The 24,842-nt window shown below is 41.3% G+C and overlaps 1 protein-coding gene across 1 annotated transcript in view; it reads left to right on the top strand.

The window, feature by feature from the left end:
* Positions 1-24,842, top strand: part of Dner (delta/notch like EGF repeat containing) — a 296,201-nt gene that overhangs the window by 208,585 nt on the left and 62,774 nt on the right. The window contains exons 7-8 of the mRNA XM_050154164.1: positions 5,226-5,339; positions 23,674-23,898. Of these exons, the coding sequence (XP_050010121.1) occupies positions 5,226-5,339; positions 23,674-23,898 (339 nt within the window). The remainder of the gene's footprint in view (positions 1-5,225; positions 5,340-23,673; positions 23,899-24,842) is intronic.

The raw sequence follows: 24,842 nt of genomic DNA, 5'->3' as shown, positions 1-24,842 counted from the left end.
AATAAGACAAAGTCCTGATTCTCACCGAGTTGGGAATGCGTGTAAAAGGCAAACCAACTTGTGTCCTTTAGATAGATGGACTTAGAAGTGAACAAATGAGAGTCATATCAGGTAAGGGCAAGTTTAAAGAGCTGGAGCATGGATTCAGGGGATAAGGTCCGCTCTTAGGCTTTTAAAGGTGAGGAAGAAATAAATACATGGATACGGTGACCAGTAGGGACATGCATCTTGTTCAAGAGTCAAGGAGGACCAGAGCACTGGGTCCTGCCTAGTGATTTCTGGGCAGGTTAGCCCCAAAAGAATGCAGAGGCCAAGTGAATAGCCATGTAGAGTCACCTGGGTTGGCATCTCAGATGTTCTAGAATGGTTTGTGTGCCAGAGTAGACAATCAGAAATTGTCTATTGTGGGACAACAAAATGGATTAGTGGGTAAGGGCACTTGCTGTCAAGCCTGATCACCTGGGTTCCATCCTCAGGACCCACATGTTGGAAAGGAGAGGACTGACTCCCACAAATTATCTTCTGGTCCTCCCATTTACTGCTGCATATGTGTGAACAGATAGACAGACAGACAGACACACACACAGATTTAAAAAAAATTAAAAAAAGAAAGGAGTTATTCCTTTGTGTTTATTCGCCAGGGAGAATTAAATTTTAATAGTGATTTCTGAGATCTGTTTAACATCTCAAAGTGATCTAACAACCTCATATTTCAATTTCCTTTGTGTTTATTCGCCAGGGAGAATTAAATTTTTAATAGTGATTTCTGAGATCTGTTTAACATCTCAAAGTGATCTAACAACCTCATATTTCAATTTAAAATTCATTAGCTAAAAAAAAATTACCCAATTTAACATTGTGATTGGAATCATGTCTGATAGGTTCTCTCAGACACCATCCACACCTCTTCAGTTGTGATGTATGTAATCTCGGCATTCCCATATGCCAGATTATCCTAACCCAATCCCAAAGGGATTGAACAGAACACCATAGATTGAAGAGAACGAGTGCTGTTTTTTTCTGTGTTTGGTTTGTTTAGTTACTTTTCTCATGGCTACGGCAAATACCTGACCAAAAGCAGCTTAAGGGAGGCGGGGTTTATTTGGTTCTCAGTTTGAGGGGTACTGTTTGTCGTGGAGGGAAGGCATGGCTATAGGTGGCCTTTCCACCTCTACAGTGGTAGAAGCTTTTAGATGGGTCTTTTCACCCCTTTACATCTTGGTGGAAGACAACACAGAAAGCAGACAGGAAGTGGAACTTGGATAAAAATACTCCAAGGTCTTATTCTGGTGGTTACTTTCTACAGCAAGCAGAACTATTGTCAAGAGACCAAGTGTTCAAACAGACGGGCTGATGAGGACATTTGATGTTCAAATCATAATACACTTCTACATCTTTCTGGGGTTAAAACTCCTACAAGTAAAGGAAAAGCTTTATTATAATTATTTATTCTAAGCTGTTTTCAGCTTTTGACCCACATAAACTGGAGCTTGCAGATTCACAAAACCTGGGCAGCCACACAGGTCATGCCTTCCTTTTGGTCCTTTGCATCAACATGTGATTCTAAGCTCACAGTCTTCCAATGCCATGATTTCACAACTCACAGGCCTTGCTTTAAGAAACACCATCACTTCAGTGCTCTGATATTATTTGCAAACCTGACTAAGGTTGAAGCTAATTTGCTTCCTTCTATGCTTGACTGGATTGTGTGTGTGTGTGTGTGTGTGTTTGTGATGTACCCACGTGTACATGTTTGTAGGGTTGTATGTTCATGTGCACGTGTGTGTGGAAGCCAGAGTTCAATGTTGAGTATCTTCTTCAATTACTTCCACCCTGATTTTTGAGACATCTCTCACAGAATCTGGAGCTTACCAGTTTGTCTAGAGTTCCTGGCCAGAGACTTCTAGGGCTCCTTCTGTCTCTACTTTCCCAGCCTTAGTATTTCTGGGTACACACTACCAAGCCTGGATTTATGTACATATTGGAAATCTGAATGAAGGTTTTCATGCTTGTGGGGGAAAAACACCTTTCTGATTAAGCCATCTCTTTGGCCCCTTACATGATTCTAGAGACAACTTCATTGCCTTTCTATTTGATTCTCTACTCTGTTATATGGTTTATTTCTAAATCTTTGCTGTCTTATTTTTTTGATCCTACAGATGGACTTTCATCTAGCTACTTCCTCTGCCTCCCCTAAAGTTGATTTCTAACTTTAATCAGTGATGTCTTTATTAGATGATAATCTTAAGTTCATGCTGCCCTTCTCTGGGTAGGCCAGGGCTAGGTCTGTTATTTATTTATTTATTTATTTTGAATAGTGCATTTTTCTTATATCTTTATCTGGTCCCAGGCTAGTATGAATCTGACACTAAAGGCTGAGTTGTTTGGTGAGTTTAAGAACAGAATGAGGCCAAGTGGTTGCTGTGTGGTGGTCATCAGGGAGGGTGGACAAAGAGGAGGAAGGCCGGGGCTAGACCATGTCTTACTTTTTAGTCACTGACTAGTTTTCTTACAAACCCTTTGGGAAGGCATTGGAGGAGTCTATATATAGAAATAGTAGTAGTTCAACTATTTCTCTGGTTAATTCTATGTGGATAATGGGTTGAAAGATAGCCAGTGTAAAGTGATAGTCTGGGGAACGGTAGCTGGAGTCTTGAGAGACAGTGATGCTTGGACCTAGAAGACAGAAAAGGTGTCACAAGGCTGTGTCAGTAATCTGAAAGGCTGGCCATGGTACTTGTGGCCCTGTAGTCAGAAGGATCCCTGTCCACTGCTTCAGGAGAGGAGTTTTCACACTCGCCAACCCTTGTCTGTTTCTGTAGATGTTTAGCTGGAAACCAGTGAAGCTTTCCTTTGCCCTGCATTTTACAGGACATAACAATCACACCTGTTTTGCATAGCTCTGTGCCTTTACATATATTTCCCACCATTGTTGGTTGACTACCCACTTGGGGGAGGCTGTGGAAGCAGCTAGTTAAGATAAAAGTCCATTGGTAGGATCAGAAAATAAAGACAGCAAAGATTTAGAAATAAACTGTGTAACAGAGTAGAGGATCAATTAGAAAGGTCAATGATATATTTTGGCTCCTCTATGATCAGCCTAGCATGGACAGGCATTGAAACCACTCTGCACACACAAGGATGGGTATCATCTACAATCACTAGGATGCTAGTGGTCTCTAGGATGCTAGTAATTACTAGGTATTTGCAGTATTGCCAGGGATGCTCCATAGCCTATAACCTCATAATCCCAACCTCCCCTCTGTACCACACCACTCCCTCATGCCTCTATTATTGTTTTTCATTTGTAGGAATGCCGAGCCATAGATATGGCAGTAGACGCCTAGATTACAAGCCTATCCTTTTAGCCAGTCTTTTAAATCATATTTTTCTGTTTCTTACACTTTCAAAATTCTGAAAGACTTTAAACCATAAAAGAAATGAAATAATGAGGTAGTGTTTTTACCCCAGACAAGAGCTCCCTCACTAGGGACCCACTTCTGACCGTGACATAAGAAAGCTGCTCTATCAGACTTTCTCAAATGATGGAGAACCTCCACAGGTGTCACCCACTCAATGCCGGCAGGATCCCCAAGTCTGAGGTTACAGGCAGGAGCTACCACGGTCTACTCTCTGTCTAGGCTGCTTGGTGACTAAGCATAGCTGTGTTTAAGGGCATGGGCCCCACGAGTTTGAATCCCTGGCAATTGTGTAAATGGCTTAATCTTTCTAATCCTCAGTTTCCTTATTTGTAAGAGAGGGGATGGGACAGGGGAGTGGTGTGTGTGATCAGATGAGTGTTGACCTCAGATGGAGAGGAATTCTCTCAGATATAAAAAACACGTACCGTTTTAAGTCAAACGGCTCCTCACAGCATTCCCCTTGTAAGCATGCTGCCTTCCACTTTGAATCTAGAGCTTTCATTTGAAGCTACATTCTTGCTGTGATGTCATACTAAAAGATTCCTTTTGGAATTCTGAAGTCGCCTCTTGCCTGGGTGTTGGCCTTTTAGCTCTCAGGCTGGTCTCCAGGTTGGTCTCTCAATCCCATCCCCGTGAATAACTAGAAATGCCTTGGCTTGGTTTGGAGTGAATGGGGAAGGGACTCAATGGGAGATGCTAAAATAATCGCCTCCATTCACTGTCTGTAGTTCACACCCACTGGGCAGGCAATGGTGAGTTTTTCAAGTCTGAGCTGTGTGTGCTGGTGATGGCCCTTCAAAACCAATAATCCAGAAAGGCAAGTTTCCAAGTTGTTCAGGACTCCATGGGAAACATATGAGATACTACTGTATAATGAAAATTGTGTAGAAAATACATCTGATTAAAATTTATAATGGGAATTTTCTCTAGACTACCAGTGATTCCATCACTCAAATATCACAGCTAAGAGCACCCTTTTTACTTTTTTATTTTATACCTTGTATTTTCCATATTTTTCCTGAAGCATTGCCCACTCTAAGGTGAGGACCATTTTAGTGTGCTGTTTTCATTAAACTTGCCTCTCTGGAGGGCTATGTTTTCAAACTGAATTAAAAATCTGGGATTTATTTAAAGCCTCAAGGCTGCCCAAGGTGTTCTAGGAGATTTACAGCCGGATTTTCCCACCGCTTGTCTGGGATTATGTCACTACCCCACAGGATCAGCTGGGGGGCTAGCTTCATGGAGAAGGGAGAGCTGGGTTTATGACTCAAAGAAGTATTAAGCATAATATATTAATGTGATTTTTGTTGTGTGCGCTGCAAACTCTTAGTCTTTAAAATGAGAGCACAGGGTACAGAGTTAACACAGGTGGCTTCTTTTGGGTCTAAATATTATCCAGTAAATACCTCTGTATAGTGCGGTGTGGTGGTGACCCAGGGAAGTTGGCACTCATCTCAAACCCAGGACACCTCATGTCAGGGGTACCCTGTCCTCTGGACAGTGCAATTCAACCTCAGCTTCTAAAGCTTCTGGTAATATAAAACTCAGAGCTAACGTGGGAGAAAACAATTTGAAAAGTGAATGAATTTCAAACCATAGCTCTAAGTTTATGGTGGTGGTTTCTGATTATAAAACTACAAGAGATCAAGGAGTGTCTGAGACACCCTTATGCAAGACTGCTGTTTCCAAGGGTGGATTCTGGCAGAGTCCCTCAGTTTGGGGGTTCAGTCCCTCAGTTTGTGGGTGGCTCTGGTGGTTTTGGAATAACAGGTCTTGGACAGCAGGCATCTTCTTTTTCTGCAGGTTATACTGGAGAGCTTTGCCAGACCAAGATCGATTACTGTGTCCTAGATCCTTGCAGAAATGGAGCCACATGTGTGTCCAGCATCAGTGGGTTCACCTGCCAGTGTCTGGAAGGTAAGAAGTCATCCAGTACTCTGGGAAAGGTTTTCATTTTACAAGAGAAACACACACACACACACACACACACACACACACACACACACACACACACTTCATAGAGAGAGAGAGAGAGAGAGAGAGAGAGAGAGAGAGAAAGAGAGAGAGAGAGAGAGAGAGAGAGCGCAAAGGCCAAATATGATCCCTCAGTTTTGTTTTTCTTTTATTTATTGAGAAAGGGTCTTAAGTAGCCCAGGCTCACCTGGAACTTTCTTTGTAGCTGAAGATGATTTTAACTTGCTAAGAATATAGGCATACACTGCCATGTCCAACATGGATTCCTTTTTCTGCTCTGCTTGAATAAGAGCTATAACCTAGAAATTTTTGTGATTTTGACACACACATGCATATCTCCAAAATTTGACCCTTATACACATATTGACATATGTATATTGACATATACATATAAAATGAGTAAGTGATAGATATAATTATATATATAATGAGTAAGCGTGATAAAATAGAACCCAATAGTAAAACTCCACTCAAGATTTCTACTTTGCTTGACTTGTTTTAGGTCCCATACAAATACACATTAAAAACAACCGATATGAAGTTTGCCTTCTTTGTGCTTTATGGCAAATTTATGATGGCTTAGGAAAATTAAGCCACCTGGAGAGTCCTCACTTTAGGGTTGTTTTTATTTCAAAAGACGGGTTTACTGTTAGGAAAGAGACAGGCAGGTGATGGAAGGTAGAACCTGGCATTGGGAGCGATTTTGCTCCCATTTCTGCTGTGAGGGGATGACTTTAAACCCTTAATGGCATAAGAACAATGCTGTAGTAGTTTTTCAGTGCTTAAAACTGTCACGTCGGCTCCTGATTCACAGACACAACATAGGCGACTATGTAGCTTTTCATATTCTGCAGAGATGCAACGCAGAGCCCACACAGAAGGCAATATCTCCATACATCCAGTCATCTTCAACAGCCCCTGGCCAAGAGCCCAGCCCTCTTCTAATACAGGGTTCCTGTGAGCTGCACCTTGGTTCAATTCCTACTCACCCAGGAAGGAGCATGGACAGAATGACTGACTTCCAGCCCAATCCCAATTTTGTGTGTTGGTAATGCATGTGACTCCCATAGTGAAGGGGGACCACGTTCTTTATGAGCCTTGCCTTTATCTTCCTTGGGCAGTGCAGACAAACAGGGAGACTTGGAAGCATACCAGGGCTGATGGCTGAGCAAGCAGCACCTTTGTTCCTTGCCTACGAATGCTCTGCAGTTCTGCAAAGCTTTGTCACACTCCGGATGAGTCAGTGGCCACCTACCCCTTTTTAGACTTTACCTTCAGTCAAGGTCAGGGTTCTGGGACATTATGAATTCACATGGGATTTCTGCGCAAGAGTTTAGTCAACTCCCAAATGCTTTTCTATTTCTGGTATTTACTAGAGAGGTCCAAGAAAGCTCCAGAGGCTTAAAGAGGAGAGACTGTACAGCTTGAACTAGAATCTAGGGACTTAGCCTTCACTCATGTAGTTTTCCTTCTTGGCAGAGACTTTCCTGAGTACTTGCTATGCATCAGGTGCTGTACTAGGTAGTGGACCTTGATGGTTGGAGCAGCTAAAAAGGTCCCTCCCAGGTACAGTGTCTTTGGTATAGACCTGAGGACAGAGGCGATGCTAAGATGAGGGCTTGGAGGTAGTTTGTGGAAAAGGGGTAGGGCAAGGCTTGCAGGGCTTCCTGGGCTGCAGGCAAGGCACTACTACTTCATCCTGGAGTGGAGGGAGGCAGAAGTTTAGGGTTCACATCCAGCTTACCTCCTATTTTACGGACAAGTAACTTGCCTTCTGTGGCTTCAGTATTGCAGCTACAAGATGGTAACGTGTTCTTCACAGGGTAAGGGATTCAAAGCATCTCCTTTCATTTTTAATAAAATCTCATGCAGATAAACGTGTACTGTACAGAGGTTGGACATGCTCTCAATAAATATTTGAGATTTTTGTTATTGCTCCATCATTAATTACCATTAAACCACTAGCAAATTTAAGCCAAGTGATTTGATCATTTCATTCTGGGACAGTATTGAACATGGAGCGAGAGGAGAGTGGAAATCAGGAGAAAGGACTGGGGACAGTTGCAGAGATCCAGGAAATAGCTGACTCCCTGGAATTGAAGCAAGAAGCTGATGTGTGTGAGAGAAGTTCAGGGGACAAAGACAGGACCTCTCGGGAAGGACTGACATGGAAGGGCAGGGGCAGAGAGGCAGGAATCTGTGGCTTCCATCACTTTCCAGTAGGTTGTCTTCCCCAATGGAGGGAACAGAAATGGAGATGTTTTAGAGATGTTTTTAGAGGTGTTTTAGAGATGTGTTTGAGGGGTCCTTGGCTCATTCCAACAAGATGCCACTGAGGAAGAAGTATTGGCTAAGTCTAAATAAGAGCCATTCACCTACAGTTGTCTAAGCCATGGGTACCACATCTAAGATCCTTATTCATCCTATGGCCCTGTGAATGTTCCATGCTGTGGAAACTGTGGCACTCAGGAATCAAAAGGATGAGTGTGAGTTTTCCAGAAATATTTTTATTCAGTGAGACATCTTTTTATTCAGTGAAGATGGAAATGGCTATGGGAAGGCCTGGAAGCTTTATAGCAAAAACATAACTGGTGACAAACATTTTACAAAGTGGTCTGTCTTCTATTGAGAAATGTTAGTGTCCCATACATTGTACTTTGCCAATATTTGCCTAACCACTACCCTACCCCATCTCTCTTCCATACTCCTCACCATTTTTATTTAATAGTCTGGGAAGAGGGCACGTAGCTTGCTCCTGGTCATGTAGCCGGAAACTGGAAGGCAGGTGGCTGGCCTCCAGTGCTCTTTAACCACGTTAATATTCTCTGGACACATTCTTTAAAGTAAGTCCTATGATGTGTATTTTTATCATATATATATTTTGAGACAGGATTTGTCTCCCAGGTTGACCTCGAGTTCTTTATATAGCTGAGGATGGTTTTGAACTTTTGAACTCACTGCTTCCTCCCACAAACGTACATCACCCCCTGGTTCATGCAGGGCTGGAGATTGAAGCCAGGATTCCATGCATGTTAGGACAAGCTGCTGACTGAGCTACACCCCAGCACCTGTGGTGCTTATAATTTTTATTTTTATTAGTTCTTTGAGAATTTGGTACAATGCATTTTAACCGCGTTCACTCTCCATCTCTTCCCAGATCTGTGACCACACACACTTCACCGTCCACTAACTTTATGCTCAAAACAAACAACACACACACACACACACACACACACACACACACACACACACCAAAAACACAAAACCAAAAAAATCCCAACCCCCTCCCAAACCAAAAAACTTCAAGTCCAATTTGTGCTGCCAAAATGTTCTTAGATATGTGACCTGCCATGGCCAACTCAGGAGCTTTACTCTCGAAGTGAAAACTCTCCCTCTCCCAGGAGCTAATAATTGCCGATAGGTCTATGGCCCGACTTCCCCTTTCCATGCTGGGATGTGGTCTGACTTGGGCTTGCATGCATCTTGTGCACACTGTCACACTGCTGTGACCTCCTGTGTGCAGCTGCCCTGATGCTGATTTTTCATGACGCTCTGCTGCCATGAACGCGAGTGAAGTAAATGCAGTTTGCTGGGTTCTAAAGCTTATTCCCTTGTCTCCTAGTTCAGTTCTTCATTCTGGACAAGGAGATCCTCTCTTTAGAAAAGAATCATGGAATCTGCTCATAGCAGGCTTCTTCAGGTCAGAAATCTATGGGGCCAGGGATTTTCCTGTGGATGGGGCTTTCATCACAGCCTGCTGGTGTCTCTCACCCAGTCTTCCTTCTTCCCTTTCCCTTCAAGGATCCTTTTTCCATCTGATCAATGAGCATTCATGGGTGAAGTCTTTCCTGGGAGCTGTCTTCTGACATCAGCCTTCTTGAAATGCCTTTCCCACAGCTCAGAATCAGGCACTAGGGAGACAGCTGTGTTACCACCACTAATTCTGTCTTTTGGGGTGTATCTGTGTGCACGGATCTCTGACACTAACATGTTTGTCTTTCATTGCTGAATCCTCTTTTTGAAAATATGCTATTCATTTTAAATTATGTGTATGTGTATGTGAGAATGAGCATGTGTAAGTATAGATGCCCAAAGAGGCCAAAAGAGGGCAGCAGATCCCAAGGAACTGGAAATACAGGAAATTGTGAGCTGCTCAGTGTGGGAGCTGAGAACTAAATTTGTGTTCTGATGCAGGGAACTGCTTGCTTGTCCTGGCTGTCCAGAGCTGAAATAATCACACAGAAACCATATTTATTAAAATACTGCGTGGTGCATTAGATCTAGTTTCTTTTAGGCTAACTCTTATATTAATTTAATGCATTTCTATTAATCTGTGTATCACCATGTGGCAGTGGCTTACCAGGTAAAATTCACAGAGTCTGTCTCTGGCAGCTCCATGGTGTTCCTCTCTGAATTTGTCCTTCTTTCTCCCAGCATTCAGTTCTGTCTTGCCCATCTACCTGAGTTCTGTCCTATCAACAGGCTAAGGCAGTTTGTTTATTCATTAACCAAGACAGAAGGACCTCCCACATCAGTGTTCTCTGTAGAAGAAGTACAAGGTCTTAACCACCAAACCATCTCTCCAGCCTCTGAATTCTGGTTTTAATTTGAATTTCTACTTACCTTTCCTAGGTTCATATTTAAAAAGTATCTCATTCTAATTATAAAAGGGATGGTAAAAAAGTCAAAACAAACTTTTTTTAAATTTACTTTTACCACTTGAGTGCTAACAATGGCAAAGACAAGGAAAGAAGCCTGGTATGTTAGCCTGTGGCTATGGTACTTTCCTTCAGTGTTATTTTGTGTTTGGTTCAAAACTTTGAGATCCTTTAATTTGAAACTGGGTGAATTTTAACTCTGAAGGTTTCTGGTTATTTGCACTCCTTCCCATGAGAATATCTCATATTTAGTTTGGAACTTTGAGATCTTTAAATGTTTAAGCTATATGGATTTTAATTCTGAAGATTTCTGGTTATGTATACCCTATAATTAAATCCTGACTTTTCAATGTGTGGATATGTTTAAGAAATATGCAAATACAGTCTAGATGCTACCATCCATCCATCCATCCATCCATCCATCCATCCATCCATCCATTCGTTCATCTATCCATGCAACATCTTAACCTCAGCCTCCCAGCTCTCTCTAGGAAAGCTGAAAGACACCAGGGAGATTAATAGGAATAAAAATATGCAGTAATGATTAAAGCACTTAGCCATAAAGGATGCTCATTGTGCTTGTAGGTATGACCATTCCCATGGTGCAGAGTAGAATCTTCATAGCATGTCTGTCACAGGAGGCTTGTAGTAGCCCGAGACTCAAGTACAAATGTAGGCTTCATGTGATATTTGCAAAAAGCATTCTTTTCATCCAGTGAACCTAAAACATTGGTGGTGTTAAAAGTTTACAAACATTAAACCCCTTGTATATGGAATCATGGATCATAGGACTTGTGTGGACCCCTCTTGCTGCGTCACCATGAAGGCAAACACTGCAATTTAGTGGAGACTTTCATCTTCTATCTACTGACTGTAACCTGCAGCTCTGGTTTTAAACTCATGATGCTGAAGCATCCCCATCTGGCATGAACATGGGGTATTGTTCTCTGGCCCAGAAGGCTCCCAAACCTTGGTTTAATGGTGAGGCTACTGAGCCAAGTGGTTTTCAGTATGGATTTTAGGGTCACACTGTTGTAATAGGAACGGCAGGCTACATTCCTGGCAACCGGCCGCCTGCACAGCTAGCTTTATACCCGAAATAATTACACGGAAACTATATTCTTTTAAACACTGCCTGGCCCATTAGTTCCAGCCTCTTATTGGATAGCTCTTACATATTGATCTAACCCATTTCTAATAATCTGTGTTGCACCACAAGCTGGTGGCTTACCAGGGAGATTCTTAACCTGCGTCTGTGTCGGATGGGAGAATCATGGCGACTGCCTCACTCGGCTTCTTTCTCCCAGCATTCTGTTCTGTCTACTCCACCTACCTAATTTTCTGTCCTATCAGGCCAAGCAGTTTTCTTTCTTAGTTAACCAATGAAAGCAACAGATAAGATACGAGACCCACCTCCATCTTCATACTGCTTAGATCTGTGTCTAGACTCCAAAGTCTTTGTATCTCTGAGGCTCATTTTCCTTTTCAAAATGAGGATGCTACCAGCGCATGGGTTGTGAAGAATACCAGACCCTAGCTCTGTGCATGGGAAGTAGGGAGTACTGAATAAATTAGCTAGAATAATGACTATTAATTAGGCATGGCACATTGGGGGAGTCATATAAAACTATATCTCTTCCTGCCTCCTGGTTATAGGATCTTGACAACTAATTACTACCTTTAAGGGACCTTGTTTATAAATGTCTTTGATACCAATATATCATTTTAAGAGTCTCTTGATAAATTCATACATATATTTTGTTTTAGGTAATAATCACAGTGGAAAGTATAAGCAACACTAGAGGAGGCCTGGGATCTAGACCTTTATATTAGCCTAGAGGTCTTACAACAAGCTCCATGACTTTATCCAAACTATTTTGTTTTCCAAAGTTTTACAGCCTGGAGTACCCTAACCGTATAAACCCTCTTGTCCAACTCCAATTTCAGTGGGAATGCTCTGTACCTCAAAGGGTTTATAGAAGCTCACAACACATGGTACAGGAGTTGCATCTGAGCTTATATATCCTGTCCAGAAACTAGACACATCACCTAATATGTGTTTAGGTATCACACCATTCTGGGAGTGGGCTGCAGTCTGCAGTATTCTAAAGTGGATAATGGCTTGGTGAAAGCATTCTCTGAGGACCACATAAAATTGTGTGTATTTATATAAGAACTTACAACATGTTCCCATAAACCTAACAGGATAGAATAAATGTGCTTCTTCCTCTCCCATTTGGCAGGATCCCTGAGCCACCACTCCACTTAGGGACCTTAGCAGCCAAGACCCTTGGCTTCCAAGTGGTGTAGAGTTTCACCTCTGGAAACAGAGCAGAGCCTTCACTGAGCCTTGCTAATTGTGAGTGAGGTTTGCTTTCTGTGGTTTGTCCATACAGTTTAGTTTTCATTTTATGACCAGAGTTCTCATTTTCTTATTTCTTTACTTTCCTCCCCATGTGCCTAGTCCAGTGTCTCTGAAATCGTTTAAGTAGAAATACTGTAGAGAGTTTTGTTCGCTCTCCCCCACATCATCTGTGAGGACAACAGCTGTAGGGGCATTTAGTGAGGGATTGAGTCCTGTCTCTCTTGGGCACCACTCCTTCCGCCTGGGAAATCCATGCTGATGGGTAGCTTCAGACTGACAGGTGGCAGCCTGGAGCTCCAGCCTGGTGAATGAATGCACGGGTGATGATGATGATGCCCTAGTGTTTTCTTTTCCAAAAGAAGTGTATAGGGATGGAGGGGGGGTGACTCCGCAGTTAAAATGTTCACTGTGAGGACCAGAGCCGAGATGCCCAGAACCCATGTAAATGTAGGGTGGGCTTGCTCACCCACTTGTAATTCTAGCACCAGAAAGATGGAAACAGAAGGTCCCCTGAGCAAGCTGGGATTAACTAAATCTTCTTTTTTGACCCAATTTCATCTTTTATGACTTAACATCAACATCATGTTGATTGATACTTATGCTTCTCCTAAGATAGATTTTTTTAAAAGATTTTTTCCTCCCCCCACTGGTCTCCTTTCGAATTTCTCCATTTATGAATGATCATAATTTAATTTATATGAGTAATGTGTTATCTTACAAATCAAGTCTGCACTGAGTGAAGCTTCTGGTCACTGTGACATCAGGCATCCACTTGGAATTGCCAATCCATGGGTCATTTCCAATGCATTTTACTACAATCTGCTTTTCTATGATAGCTAAGATGTTATATAGCATTATAATTCATTTTAGGCATTTACTCAGAATTACCAGAAACATCTCTATTCAAGCAAGCTCAAAGAAAAACATTCTATGATTCAGTCCCCAAAAGACCATCATTTTAGATTTTAGGTGAATGTCTTTGAAGAATCATTTTTAATGTCCTTTGAAAAGAAACTAAAATAGAATCTTAAAGTCATATCTGTTTACTTTCTCTCTAATATCTATCTATCTATCTATCTATCTATCTATCTATCTATCTATCTATCTATCATCTATCATCTCATTTATTTATTTATCTATTCATCTATCACCTATCTTATTATCTATCTATCTATCTATCTATCTATCTATCTCTTACCTACCTACTTATCTGAGGTCTTGCCATGTTGCTAGACTGGTCTCAAACTCAAGTGACTGACTGTCTTTCCTCAGGCTCCCAGGTAGCTGGGATGCAGTGGATACTTCCATACCCAGCTAAAAGTCACATTTTAACTGCAGCCTTATTGGATCTGATAGCTTTGATTTTCCTAGATACTCCCCCTTCTCTTTATCCCACCCAACTGTCTTCTCTCTTAGGAGGAGAACAAATGTGCTTACAATTAACTTTTCCATATGTATTACTCAAAACCCCTTCTCCCAGTCCAACATTGTTCCTCTTCCTTGTTTCCTGAGCCAAATCTGGGGCTTTCTTTAAGACCCAGCACAAAGTCTAGTTCTCACTTCTTTTGAATCACAACTGGTGCCACCTACTGACTCCAGAACCACAGCCTGGTTCATCCCTCCAACCCTTCATGTATGAAAGGAATCATTCCAGTATCTATGGGAAGAAACAGTGCAGCATCTCCCAGCATTTCCAGCATTATCTACCAGCATCTTTCTACCTTCCTCAGCATCCCCCAGCATCCCACATCATCCCCCCAGCATCCCCACAGCATCCCACAGCACCCCAAAGCATCCCCACAGCATCCCCATAGCATCCCCCAGCATCCCTAGCACCTCCCAGCATCTCCCAGCATCTCCCATGTATTCTGGACTCCTCACTGAGGAATGACTCTTAAATGAACCTTCTCCTCACTTTGCTGTACCATCCAGAGAACACTCAGAACTAAACTCTCTACCTTTATTTGATTCAGCGATTATTCATTTATAAACCTGCAATCACAATATCTGGTGACTAATATTCATCTTTTTCCTATCTCCTCATTGCCATCTCTAAAACCCAATCCATATTTATCAGTTTTCTTTCTCTGACTACTCTATTAAAATATTTTCTCATTCCACATCTTTTCATCCTCACATTCACTCCACAAATATTTACTCAGTGCCTCCAATAACCTAAGCACTTGTTGCTGCTGAGACTCAGTAATGAGGGGAGCCAATACTTGTTCTTATTCAGTAAGGCCCTGGTCTCATCGAGGGTGGAAAGACAGATGCCAGGTGAGCCGATACACAGTTATGCCATTTCCAATGAGAAAAACTGCTATGAAGAAGAAAGTGGGGTGTTGTGATAGAAATTCTGCTAGGCTGGAGTCGTCAGGAGAAGCATGTCTAATATGTGAGCCATGGATGAGAACACAAAGGGGCTGAGGAGACGACTCAGTAGGGAAAGTGCCAATCGTGCAAGCATGAGGACTGTAGTATGTTCTCACAGCACCCATGCAAAAGCTGGGCACCGTTGTATTTGTTACCTAATGCCAGGGGTATGGTGTGGTGGAGGCAGGTGAGTCCTTCGAGCTTTTTGGTCAGACAGCCTGGAGGAATAGATGAGCTCCAGGTTCAGCGAGAGACTGTCTCAAAAAATAAGGGTCGAGAGCCACAGAAGGAGATACTTAGTGTTGGCATGTGATCTTCCACACATGGACAAAATACACACACTTGGGTGGGCTCATCCACATGGACATGGACATACCACAAAGAGAGGGGGTGGGGAGAAAAAGAGAGAAACGAACATACAGGGAACTGGCAAGAACTTCCAGAAAGGTAGTTCTGGAACCTGAATGGCAGCTGTTGGGGCCAGTTGCTGGGGAACAAAGCATCAGACTGGATGGCAAGAGTTATTATACACAGGATATGATGCCCACGGAAGAGATATTCAATATTGTTCTAAAGATGATTGGAGGCATGATAGCATTTGCATTTATGAAAGCTAGTCTCATAAGTCACGGGGAATTGGTTGTAGGGTTAAGGTAGACGAGGGAGTCTCACCAGAGGAAACATGTCAGAGAAGTAATAATGGTGACTTTGGGGTGGTGGCCAGGGAGCAGAGACAAGGTACTGGAGTTCAGGATGTTTTGGTAATGGGAGCTACAAGACCCACTGATTGATGGCTGGATGTGGGGCTCACAAAGGGAAAGAATTAGAAAGACCCCCTGGTGTTGCCTGAACCACTCACCAAAGCTGCACAACGAGATGTTTCACAGGCTCAGACACATCACTTCGTCCATGTGAGTTGCCTTTATGCTATCAGCCCAGTTGCTAGTGTTGCTTTAGTTCATGTACTCCCATTAATACTGCAAAGCTATTTATATTTCTGACAGTACACAGAATGACTTCATTGTCTTACAGTTTAAAATTTCCCAGAAATGATTTCTTTTGGTCTTAAATACCCAGTTTTCATGTATGTATCTCAAGGGTATTTTCTTTTTTTTTTCATAATGCATATTCTGCAGGCATTCATGTTGATATTGGTTCAAATACAAAATTCGAAGGCAGAGTCACCTCGATAAATTACAGTTTCTAGTTTCTTAAATCAGCCTTTATTCCCTGGTAGTTTTTTTCCCCCTGCCAGTCTGTTTTGTTTACCTTTCATTTTAGCCCCTGAATCCATCCTTTCCCCTCCCTGCGTTTTATTCTTTTGCAACAGTCCTTTGAAATCCCTTGTCTGGTGACATTGCTTCCACATGTTAGGGACTGAGTTTTTCTCTGGAGCTATTCTGTCTCCTTTCCAACATTTCCTGTTGTCTGTGTCCGGAACAACTTGAAACCAACTATTGGACACGAGAGGTCTTGCTGTGGCCATTCTCTTTGTACTTGTTGGTTGATACTATTGAACAGCTGTTCATTTCTTTCTCTCTAAGGAGGCTTGTGAATACAAACACAGTTTTCTCATCACCTCCAGGTCAGGACTCCCTATTTTTGTTCCCACATAGTTTGTTAATCTTTGGTTATTTCAGAATTGTCGCTCTAAAATTTTTATTAGTTCTTGGAGAATTTCATACATGATATTTTGATTGTATCTAATTTCCTCAAATGCCTCCCAGATCCACCCCATTCTATACACATCCAGTTTTATAGTCTCTTTTTACACACTCATTGAGTCCCATTAGTGCTGCCTGTACAATCTTGGGTGTGTGGCTCTACCTGGGTCCACAAACTGAAAGAAAACGAATTTGCCTTCTCCTGGCAACTGTCAATTGCCAATAGTTCCTCAGTCAGGGGTGGGATTTCGTGACCACTTTTTCCTTCCCTGCAGGAAGTTTTGTCGGACTTGCGTCTGTATCGGCCTTATGCATGCCATCATAGCCACCATAGTTCACAAGTGCGGCTTCCCTGTTCCACCTGGGAAACATTGTTCTGTTATAGTCAGTCACCACCTCCAGCCCATAGAACCTTCTCTCTCCCCTCCCCTCAATTATTCCTGAGCCTTGGGAGGAGGGCCTATGATGTAGCTATCACAGAACTTAATGGTAAGACCCCATTGCTGAAGACAGCATATATTTAAATGACAGAACATGGAGAGATCAGGCTAACATTGATGCTTTAGCTTCACCCTTATTGTCTGGCTTTCATAGTTCTGGATGGAGCTCTGAGCAGTACTGGAGGGAGAAAGGTTATTATTAATCTTATCCAGATGTAATCCTACAACAAATAAGGACCAGCATGGAAAGAAAGGCACACTGGTACAATATTGGCACAAATGTCATAGGAGTAATCAGTCAGTTTCTGATGGGAATTAAAAAGGTCTGGTCCACAAGTTGTAGCCCATACCTGATTGAAATTAAGTTTTGATCCATAAGATGCACCCATACCTGATTGGAATTAAGAAGGTTTTCTCCACAAGATGCAACTCATACCTGGCATTATCATGTAGGCCAAGAACCTGTGTCTAGACAGGTTTTAGGTCCTAGGGAGAACCTGTTATTTTTGCTCTGCTAAAGGAAGATAGTATAAAGCCAACTCCTAATGACTTATTGTTATACCCATAGATTAGTTCATTTCTCAAACTCCATCAGAAAAGCTTCTTCTTACAGTAGATGGTGACTAACAGAGAACCACAACTTTAATTTTCAGAATTATAGTGTGATGAGGAAAGAACCACACTGAATATGGACTGAGAACACAATCTAAATAAAAAGAGAACATGTTGAGCACTGGTTTCTCTCTCTGCTTTCGGAGTGTATACAATGGGATTTAACTACCTCCTACTGCCATGCCTTGATGAACAGACACTGAGAGCAACAATTAATAAATGGTATCCCCCAAATCTGAGAAACTTCTGTAAAGCAAAGGACATGGTCAACAAGACAAAATGGCACTCTACAGATTGGGAAAACATCTTCACCAACTCCCCATTGGAAAGAATACTGATCTCCAAAATATACAAAGAACACAAGAAATTTGACATCAAAAGGGCAAATAATCCATTGAAAAAATGGGGTACAGACCTAAAAGAGAACTGTCAACAGACGAATCTCAAAGGGCTGAAAGACACTTAAGGAGATGGTCAACTTTATTAGCCATCAGAGAAATGCAAATCAAAACAACTCTGAGATTCCATTTTACACCTGTCAGAATGGCCAAGATTAAAAACAACTGATGACAACTTAGGCTGGAGAGGATGTGGGATAAAGGGAATTGCTGGTTAGAATGCAAACTTGTATAACCACTTTGGAAATCAGTATGGTAATTCTCAGAAAATTAGAAAGCTATCTACTGCAAGACCTAGCAGTACTGCTGTTGGGTATATAACCAAAAGACTCTCAATCATACCACAAAGACATGTGCTTAACCATGTTCATAGCAGCATTATTTCTAATAGTCACATCCTGGAAACAACCGTGATACCCCTCAACTAAGGAATGGATAAAGAAAATGTGGTACACTTACACAATGGAGTACTACACAGCGGTAAAAATAATGACACCTTGAAATTTGCAGGCAAATGGATGGATCGAAAAAAAAAAAGCATATTTAGTGAGGTAACCCAGACCCAGAAAGACAAACATAATATGTTTTTACTCATAGGTGGCTTTTAGACATAAAGCAAAGAAAAAAACAGTCTGTAGGCCACAACCCCAGATAAACTAGACAACAAAGAGGACACTAAGAGAAATATGTATGAATCTACATAGGAAGGTGAAAAAGACAAAATTTTCTGAGTAAATTAGGGGTCTGGGGATCATGGGAGAGAGTAGAAGTGGAGAGGGGAATGAGAGGGAAAAGTGGAAAAAAATGTATAGCTCAATAGAAACAAAAAAGAAATTGCTGTTTCTTGTTCAATCTAAGAATCTCTGCCTTTTATTTTAGATAATAGTCCATTCACATTTAATATAACCATTAATAAAATTCACTAGTCCTTGACTCCTTTTAATATTTTCTCTTAATTTTTGATTTTTAGTAGTTTGACTATGATGTTGCCATGTATTTTAATTTATCCTTTTTGTGGTTCAATGAATATTTTGCCCATGGATTGATAATTTTGACTGAATTTAGGAAGAATTCAGTCATATGTGTGTAGTCTAAGTGGTAGGAAGGTCAGAGGGATAAAGTACTGAAAGCAAAGGGTACATGCCAACTCTTTCTTTAGGGAGTTTTTCATATGTGACCTCAGGTTATTTTCACTTATATCTCACTACCCAGAATGAATTGACAGGTCAGTATATTACTGTAGCAGAGACTATGAAGTGTAGCTATTATTTCCTATAGCTATGTGAACTTAGGTTGTATAATGCAGGAAGTTGGGAGATGGATACTAGATTAGGCAGCAGCCAATGAGAGAGGGTTCAAAATGATACCATTTCTTCTCATTACTGGCTTCTTTGCTATGTGCTGGTGTGAATGTTAAAACATTTCGATTTGAGAATCCTGGGTTCAAATTTGACTCTGCCTTTTCTAACTGTGTGCCTTTGGGCAAAGTCCTTGATCTTCCTGTGTTTACTTACCCACTAGGAAATCAAGAAATAATAGCACTCATGAGGTTTATATGAGTTCTATATAAGAGTCACTTATATAAAAGTAAGTCGGTATAGTAAAATCCTAACTGTTTGCAAGAGACTCCTATTGAATTTACGAAGAGATTTTTTTCTGAGCAATTCTTGTACGACTTCCCACAGCTGTTATCCCCAGAGTTCACCCTCTTTGCCTCACAGGGTGGCCCAGTAGCTGCATGTGTTTAAAGAACTGTGTGACCACCTCCTGATTCCAGAAGACACTCTCAGCCGTGTTCAGGGATACAGTCCTGGGGGACTCTGAGAAAATATGAAGTTTGATGATGTTGCAGAGATTGCCTAATAGTCCAGCTTCCTTCAAGTTTCCCTGTGTACAATCTCTGAGTCTATACACAAAGTACAAGACTCACATCTAAAGCAAGTCGAATCCAACCTTTATCGGGCGCCACAGGCCACTGTACTTCCATACTTAGTCTCACCTAGCAGGACCTAGCATTTTGTAGGTAAGGAAAACAATAAGATTCTTTGTCCAAAGTCAGATATCTCATAAGGAAATCCATTTTTTTTTTTTTTGGCTTTTCATCACTGGTGTTACAAAACCTTATTCATGTTCTCTGAGGAAGGTCATTTTTGGGGCAGCTGAGGAAGAGTGAGTCACTTACAGAAGGATGTCATATTAGCAAGAAGATAACAATGGCTTGCACAACGAAAGGAAATGCAGCTTGCTAGTCAAAGCTAGAGGATTTTCAAAATTAGCACAGCGTTCTCTTCTTCCTTTAGTTTCTAAATGCTTTGAGTGTGTCCAGTCTCCCAGCTGGACTGACAACCCTAACTACAGGACCCACTCTTGTGTTTTCCCTAGCAATCAGCACCGAGGCACCTGGCCTCTGGCAGTCACATACAAATGTGGGTGCTTGTGGTCCAGTAGTTAGCATTTGGGAGTTGCTCCACAATAAATCCAAACAGCAGACATCATCAGTATCTGCGTTCCACCCGACACCAGGACAAGCCCGAGGGATTCATTGCTAGCCCTGAATCTAATAGATTGGTGGGCAGAGGTGGCCATTGAACCCAGGTCTCCTTGTCTTCATTTTGAGTTGATTTTTGGTAAGGCAAGAGATGAGAGGTCAGAGTCGGTCCTCTGTGTGTGGATATCTAGTTTTCTTGGTTAGTCTGCTCAGGAATGTTTTGGTGCCTTTATTGAAAATCCATGGGCTATAGTCTTGTTGCTTTGGTTTTTAAGTTCCTCTTTTGTCCAGGTGCCACGTTGTTTTGGGTACCATGGCTCGGTTGTGTTTCCAGAAGTCAGTACTGCAGCAGATCTAGCTTTGGTTCATCAGCTTTGAGGTTGCTTTGGCTACTTGAGGTCCTTTGTGTTTCCATATGAAATTTAGAGTTTGTTGTTGTTGTTCTGTGAATGTAATAGGTATTTTGATGGGGATTGCATTAACCTGTAAGTCGCTTTGGGTAGTACAGCTATCTTAACAATATTAATTCTTCCAATTAATATACTGGGGGAGGCTTTTCCAATTTTTGGTACCTTTTAATTTCATTAATGTTTCATAATTTTTCTTTTGCTTTAAAAAAAAAAATTCCATACACTGTATTTTGACTGTATTCATCCCCATCAAAACTCTTCCTACATCATTGTATTCTCCCTATCCATCCAAAGGTATGCTTTTTCTCTCTTAAAAATACCAAAACCAGGGATTCTTGAAATTTGCAGGAAAATGGATGGATCTAGAAATTATCATATTGAGTGAGGTAACCTAGATACAGAAAGACAATTATCACATGTACTCACTCATAAGTTCATTTTGTGTTGGCCAACATCTTCCAAGCTTCAGTGAGGCCTGCCTTGGTGTCTGGTCGATGTACCCAATGCCATTCTACTGAGGAAAACCAATCTCCGGTCTCCCAGAAGCTGTCAGTTGCTAATAGCTTCTTGATTAGGAGTGGGACTTCATGTCCACTTCCGGAACTCAGTGCTGGAATTGTCTCTGGCTTGAACCTTTGCAGGTATTGTGCGCATGGCCACCGTCTCTGTGAGTTCCTCTGTTCACCAGCTCCCTTGTGTCTGGAAGACACAGCAGTTCTAGCTTTTCAGTCGTTTGGAGGAAGAGACCCATCTTTTCATCTTCCTAGGTTAAAAGATAAAACCCTGTGCCTCTCTTTGATTGAAGGCAGCTTGAGGGTTGGCTTGTCATTTATCTTCCCAAACCTATCTCTTCAGATTAAGAAGATAAGAACTCCTTTATTAGTGATGCACACAGGGTGAAATTGGATCTTTAATATTTCAAATGGCCATTGTGCATTTTCCAGACCCAATTAAACAGCAACAACTAATTGTGTTCTAAAATGAAGGTGTTTGAGGTAGTTTTATTTTTTGCAAATAAATTGCTAAACAAGGATACTTTACAGTGTGGCCATGTGCTAATGAGTGCCCGAGAATCTTCTTTTTAACCACAGTGGAATGGAATACATGAAGGACAGAAAATACTCCGTTCTAGGGGACTCCGGAGAATTCAAGTGTTATCAGAACATTCTTGGTTGTGTTTCTGAAACATGAAAGCTAAAGGAAGTTTATAAAATGTTAAATATAATTTAATTTTTTTCTATTTCTCATTATGCTGACTTATGAGTTGTGCTCCAGATAATTAAATCTGTGGCTATTTTTGTTTATTTTATAGATTGACTATATTCTTAACAATAGCTATGGAAGTTGTCAATATCACTAAGGAATTATGTGTGACTATAAATATAAACTAAAACAGATGAGAAAACAATACCAAAGGAAAAGTATGCACGAGTATTACTTAGCTTTTATTTCTAAAATGTCAATATTTAATAAATTTTTAAATTAGTCTTGAAGTATTAAAAGACATTTACGTTCATATAACTGTTAAATATATAAGTCTGTGTGACTGAAGAGATGTTCAGACTTATATGTATATATAATTTTTGGCCTGAGAAATGCCAAATTTTGTGTACAGAAAACAATCAAAATCACTTATCTGATAATCTCATTTAAAATTGAAATGTGTAACAGCTTTACATAATATTATATCATAAAATATGCTTGCATGTATAATTCCTAGATTATAATTCATTTTTCCAAACTGCACAACTCATCAATTTTAGTAAATCCATGTAGGTGTGCAACTGTTCACGTGGATCATCTTTGAATGTTTCCTTAACCCATGGCCACCAATGTCCATTGTCCTCAATCTCTTGTCACCCTGCAGCCACAGCAGCCACATCTACTTTTAATATTTTCATTTGTTCTTTTTCTGGATGTTTCTACTAAGTGGCATGATATGATGTATGGTCTTCTGAACCTGTTTTCATTTTTAGAGTGTCGTTCCATGGTGACTCACTCATCTTGTGACTTATGTGGGTGCTTAGTAACTATTTCCAAATGGAATTGCACTGTAAGAATAGATGGTATCATGTTAGTCTACCCATCACCAGACTTAACCTTTAATACACACACACACATACATCCTTTGGGTTGAACACCTGAATATATTTATTAAAAACACTAACTTGTATATCCTGGAAAAATGAATTATAATCTAGAAATTATACACTTAAATGTATTATATGTTTTCAAGAAATTGAATAGAAGACAAACAATAGGGACGGGTGAGAGATGTCTTCATTATTTACTATTTTACATGTTTTTTCTCTTTTACATTTAGTGTTACATCTTATCATACTTTTAGGTAATCATTGTCTACTTATTTTTGGCATATTTTAGGTTATACACACACACACACACACATATATATATATACACATACCTACACATACCATGCACACATATACCACACATACGATGTATGTCCAAGTTTTTTTGTGTTTATATTTTGTGTTTCAACAAGATATTTTAATATAGGGCTACCAAATCTATGATAACCAATCTTATAGGTCTTATTGGGTTGTGACATATTTGAATTAGTTAAAATGTGCTAAAATGTTTTAATCTTCTATTATTTTTATTCTTTGAGGCAAAGCCTCAAGTATCCCATGTGTTCCCAAACTTGCCAAATACTTGAGGCTAACCTTGAACTTCTTAAACTCCTGCCTTGACCTCCCTAGTGCTAGGATTATAAGACTTGTTTGGTTCATGCAGGGCTGAGGATTGAACTCAGGACTTAGTCCATGCTAGGCAGTTTCCTCTACCCACTGAGCTACGTCTCCAGTCCTACTTTAACATTTTAAAGCCCTCCTGTGCTGCCTTGCAGGATACTTTGGCACTGCCTGTGAAGAGAAGATCGACCCCTGCATGTTGTCCCCATGCCAGAACAATGGCACCTGCTACATAGATGGCGTGCACTTCACCTGCAGTTGCAGCCCAGGCTTCACGGGGCCGACGTGTGCCCAGCTCGTTGACTTCTGTGCCCTCAGCCCGTGTGCTCACGGCACCTGCCGCAGCGTGGGAACCAGCTACAAGTGCCTCTGTGATCCAGGTTGGTTCTCCATGAAGACAGCAAAGCTTTTCCTAGACGGCTTATGAGTTCATCTCTGTCTCTGACCGAAGGTCACCCACAGAGCGTGACATACACAGGAGTGGCTTCCTGTTGTCTGGTGCACACCTACTCGTCAGACTTACTCTTGGTAGAGTTATCAACAGGCCTTTGTTTTTACCCGTTCGACCCATTCACATTCATTGTGAGCAAATTAGAAAGTGCAAGAAGGCAGATGGAGAAATTGAGAATCAACTGAATCTTGTAACACAATGCTCGTGTCAGGGAAAGCAGAATGCGGTCCGCTTTCACCGCTGTCTATTAACATTCCTACTCGTGTGCAGCATGTCACACACACCCGGCTTCCTCTGGGAACATTTCACTAGCTTCATCATGTATTTCCCAGAAATACTTTGCATTCATGACAGTGCTATTTAAATTGTGGACGTTTGGAAAGCTGGAAGGCAGAGTGATGACTTGTCCTCATTGATGTCTCTTTAACCTCCTAGTGTGTCTGCAGAGAGCGCGTGGGTAGCCCGTTCTCTCGTTTCTGTCATACCTATAGCTCTGTCTTTGCGTGAGCTTGGTCTTTACATTACTTCTCCTCACATGTGACCCTGGCCAGTCAGTGTGGCCAGCTGGTACCCACTTTTGCTGACCCATGACTGTGCTCCAGTCCTGGGATGCCTGCTCTCTGGTACCCCAGAAACAAAATCACTCTCATCATCTTCACAGTGGGACACAATCACACACCTCACAGGGATGTTTCATAACAACATCCCGCATATACACTGCTGCTCCATAGGGTTGATTAGCCTCTGGACATCTTAGCCACCTTAGCACGTGTGAGAACACTCTCAGTGATGTTTACACAAAGATGGAGTCACCTAACAATGCACTGCTTGGGATGTTTCCCCATCCTTCAGTGACGAGGGCTACACTAATGA

The sequence above is a fragment of the Alexandromys fortis genome, unplaced genomic scaffold, assembly GCF_014885135.2.
Source record: "Alexandromys fortis isolate MF-2015 unplaced genomic scaffold, M_Fortis_MF-2015_v1.1 scaffold_40, whole genome shotgun sequence".
NCBI lineage: Eukaryota > Metazoa > Chordata > Mammalia > Rodentia > Cricetidae > Alexandromys > Alexandromys fortis.
Note: the sequence above shows the minus strand (reverse complement) of the source record. Positions and strands in the feature narration are given on the sequence as shown.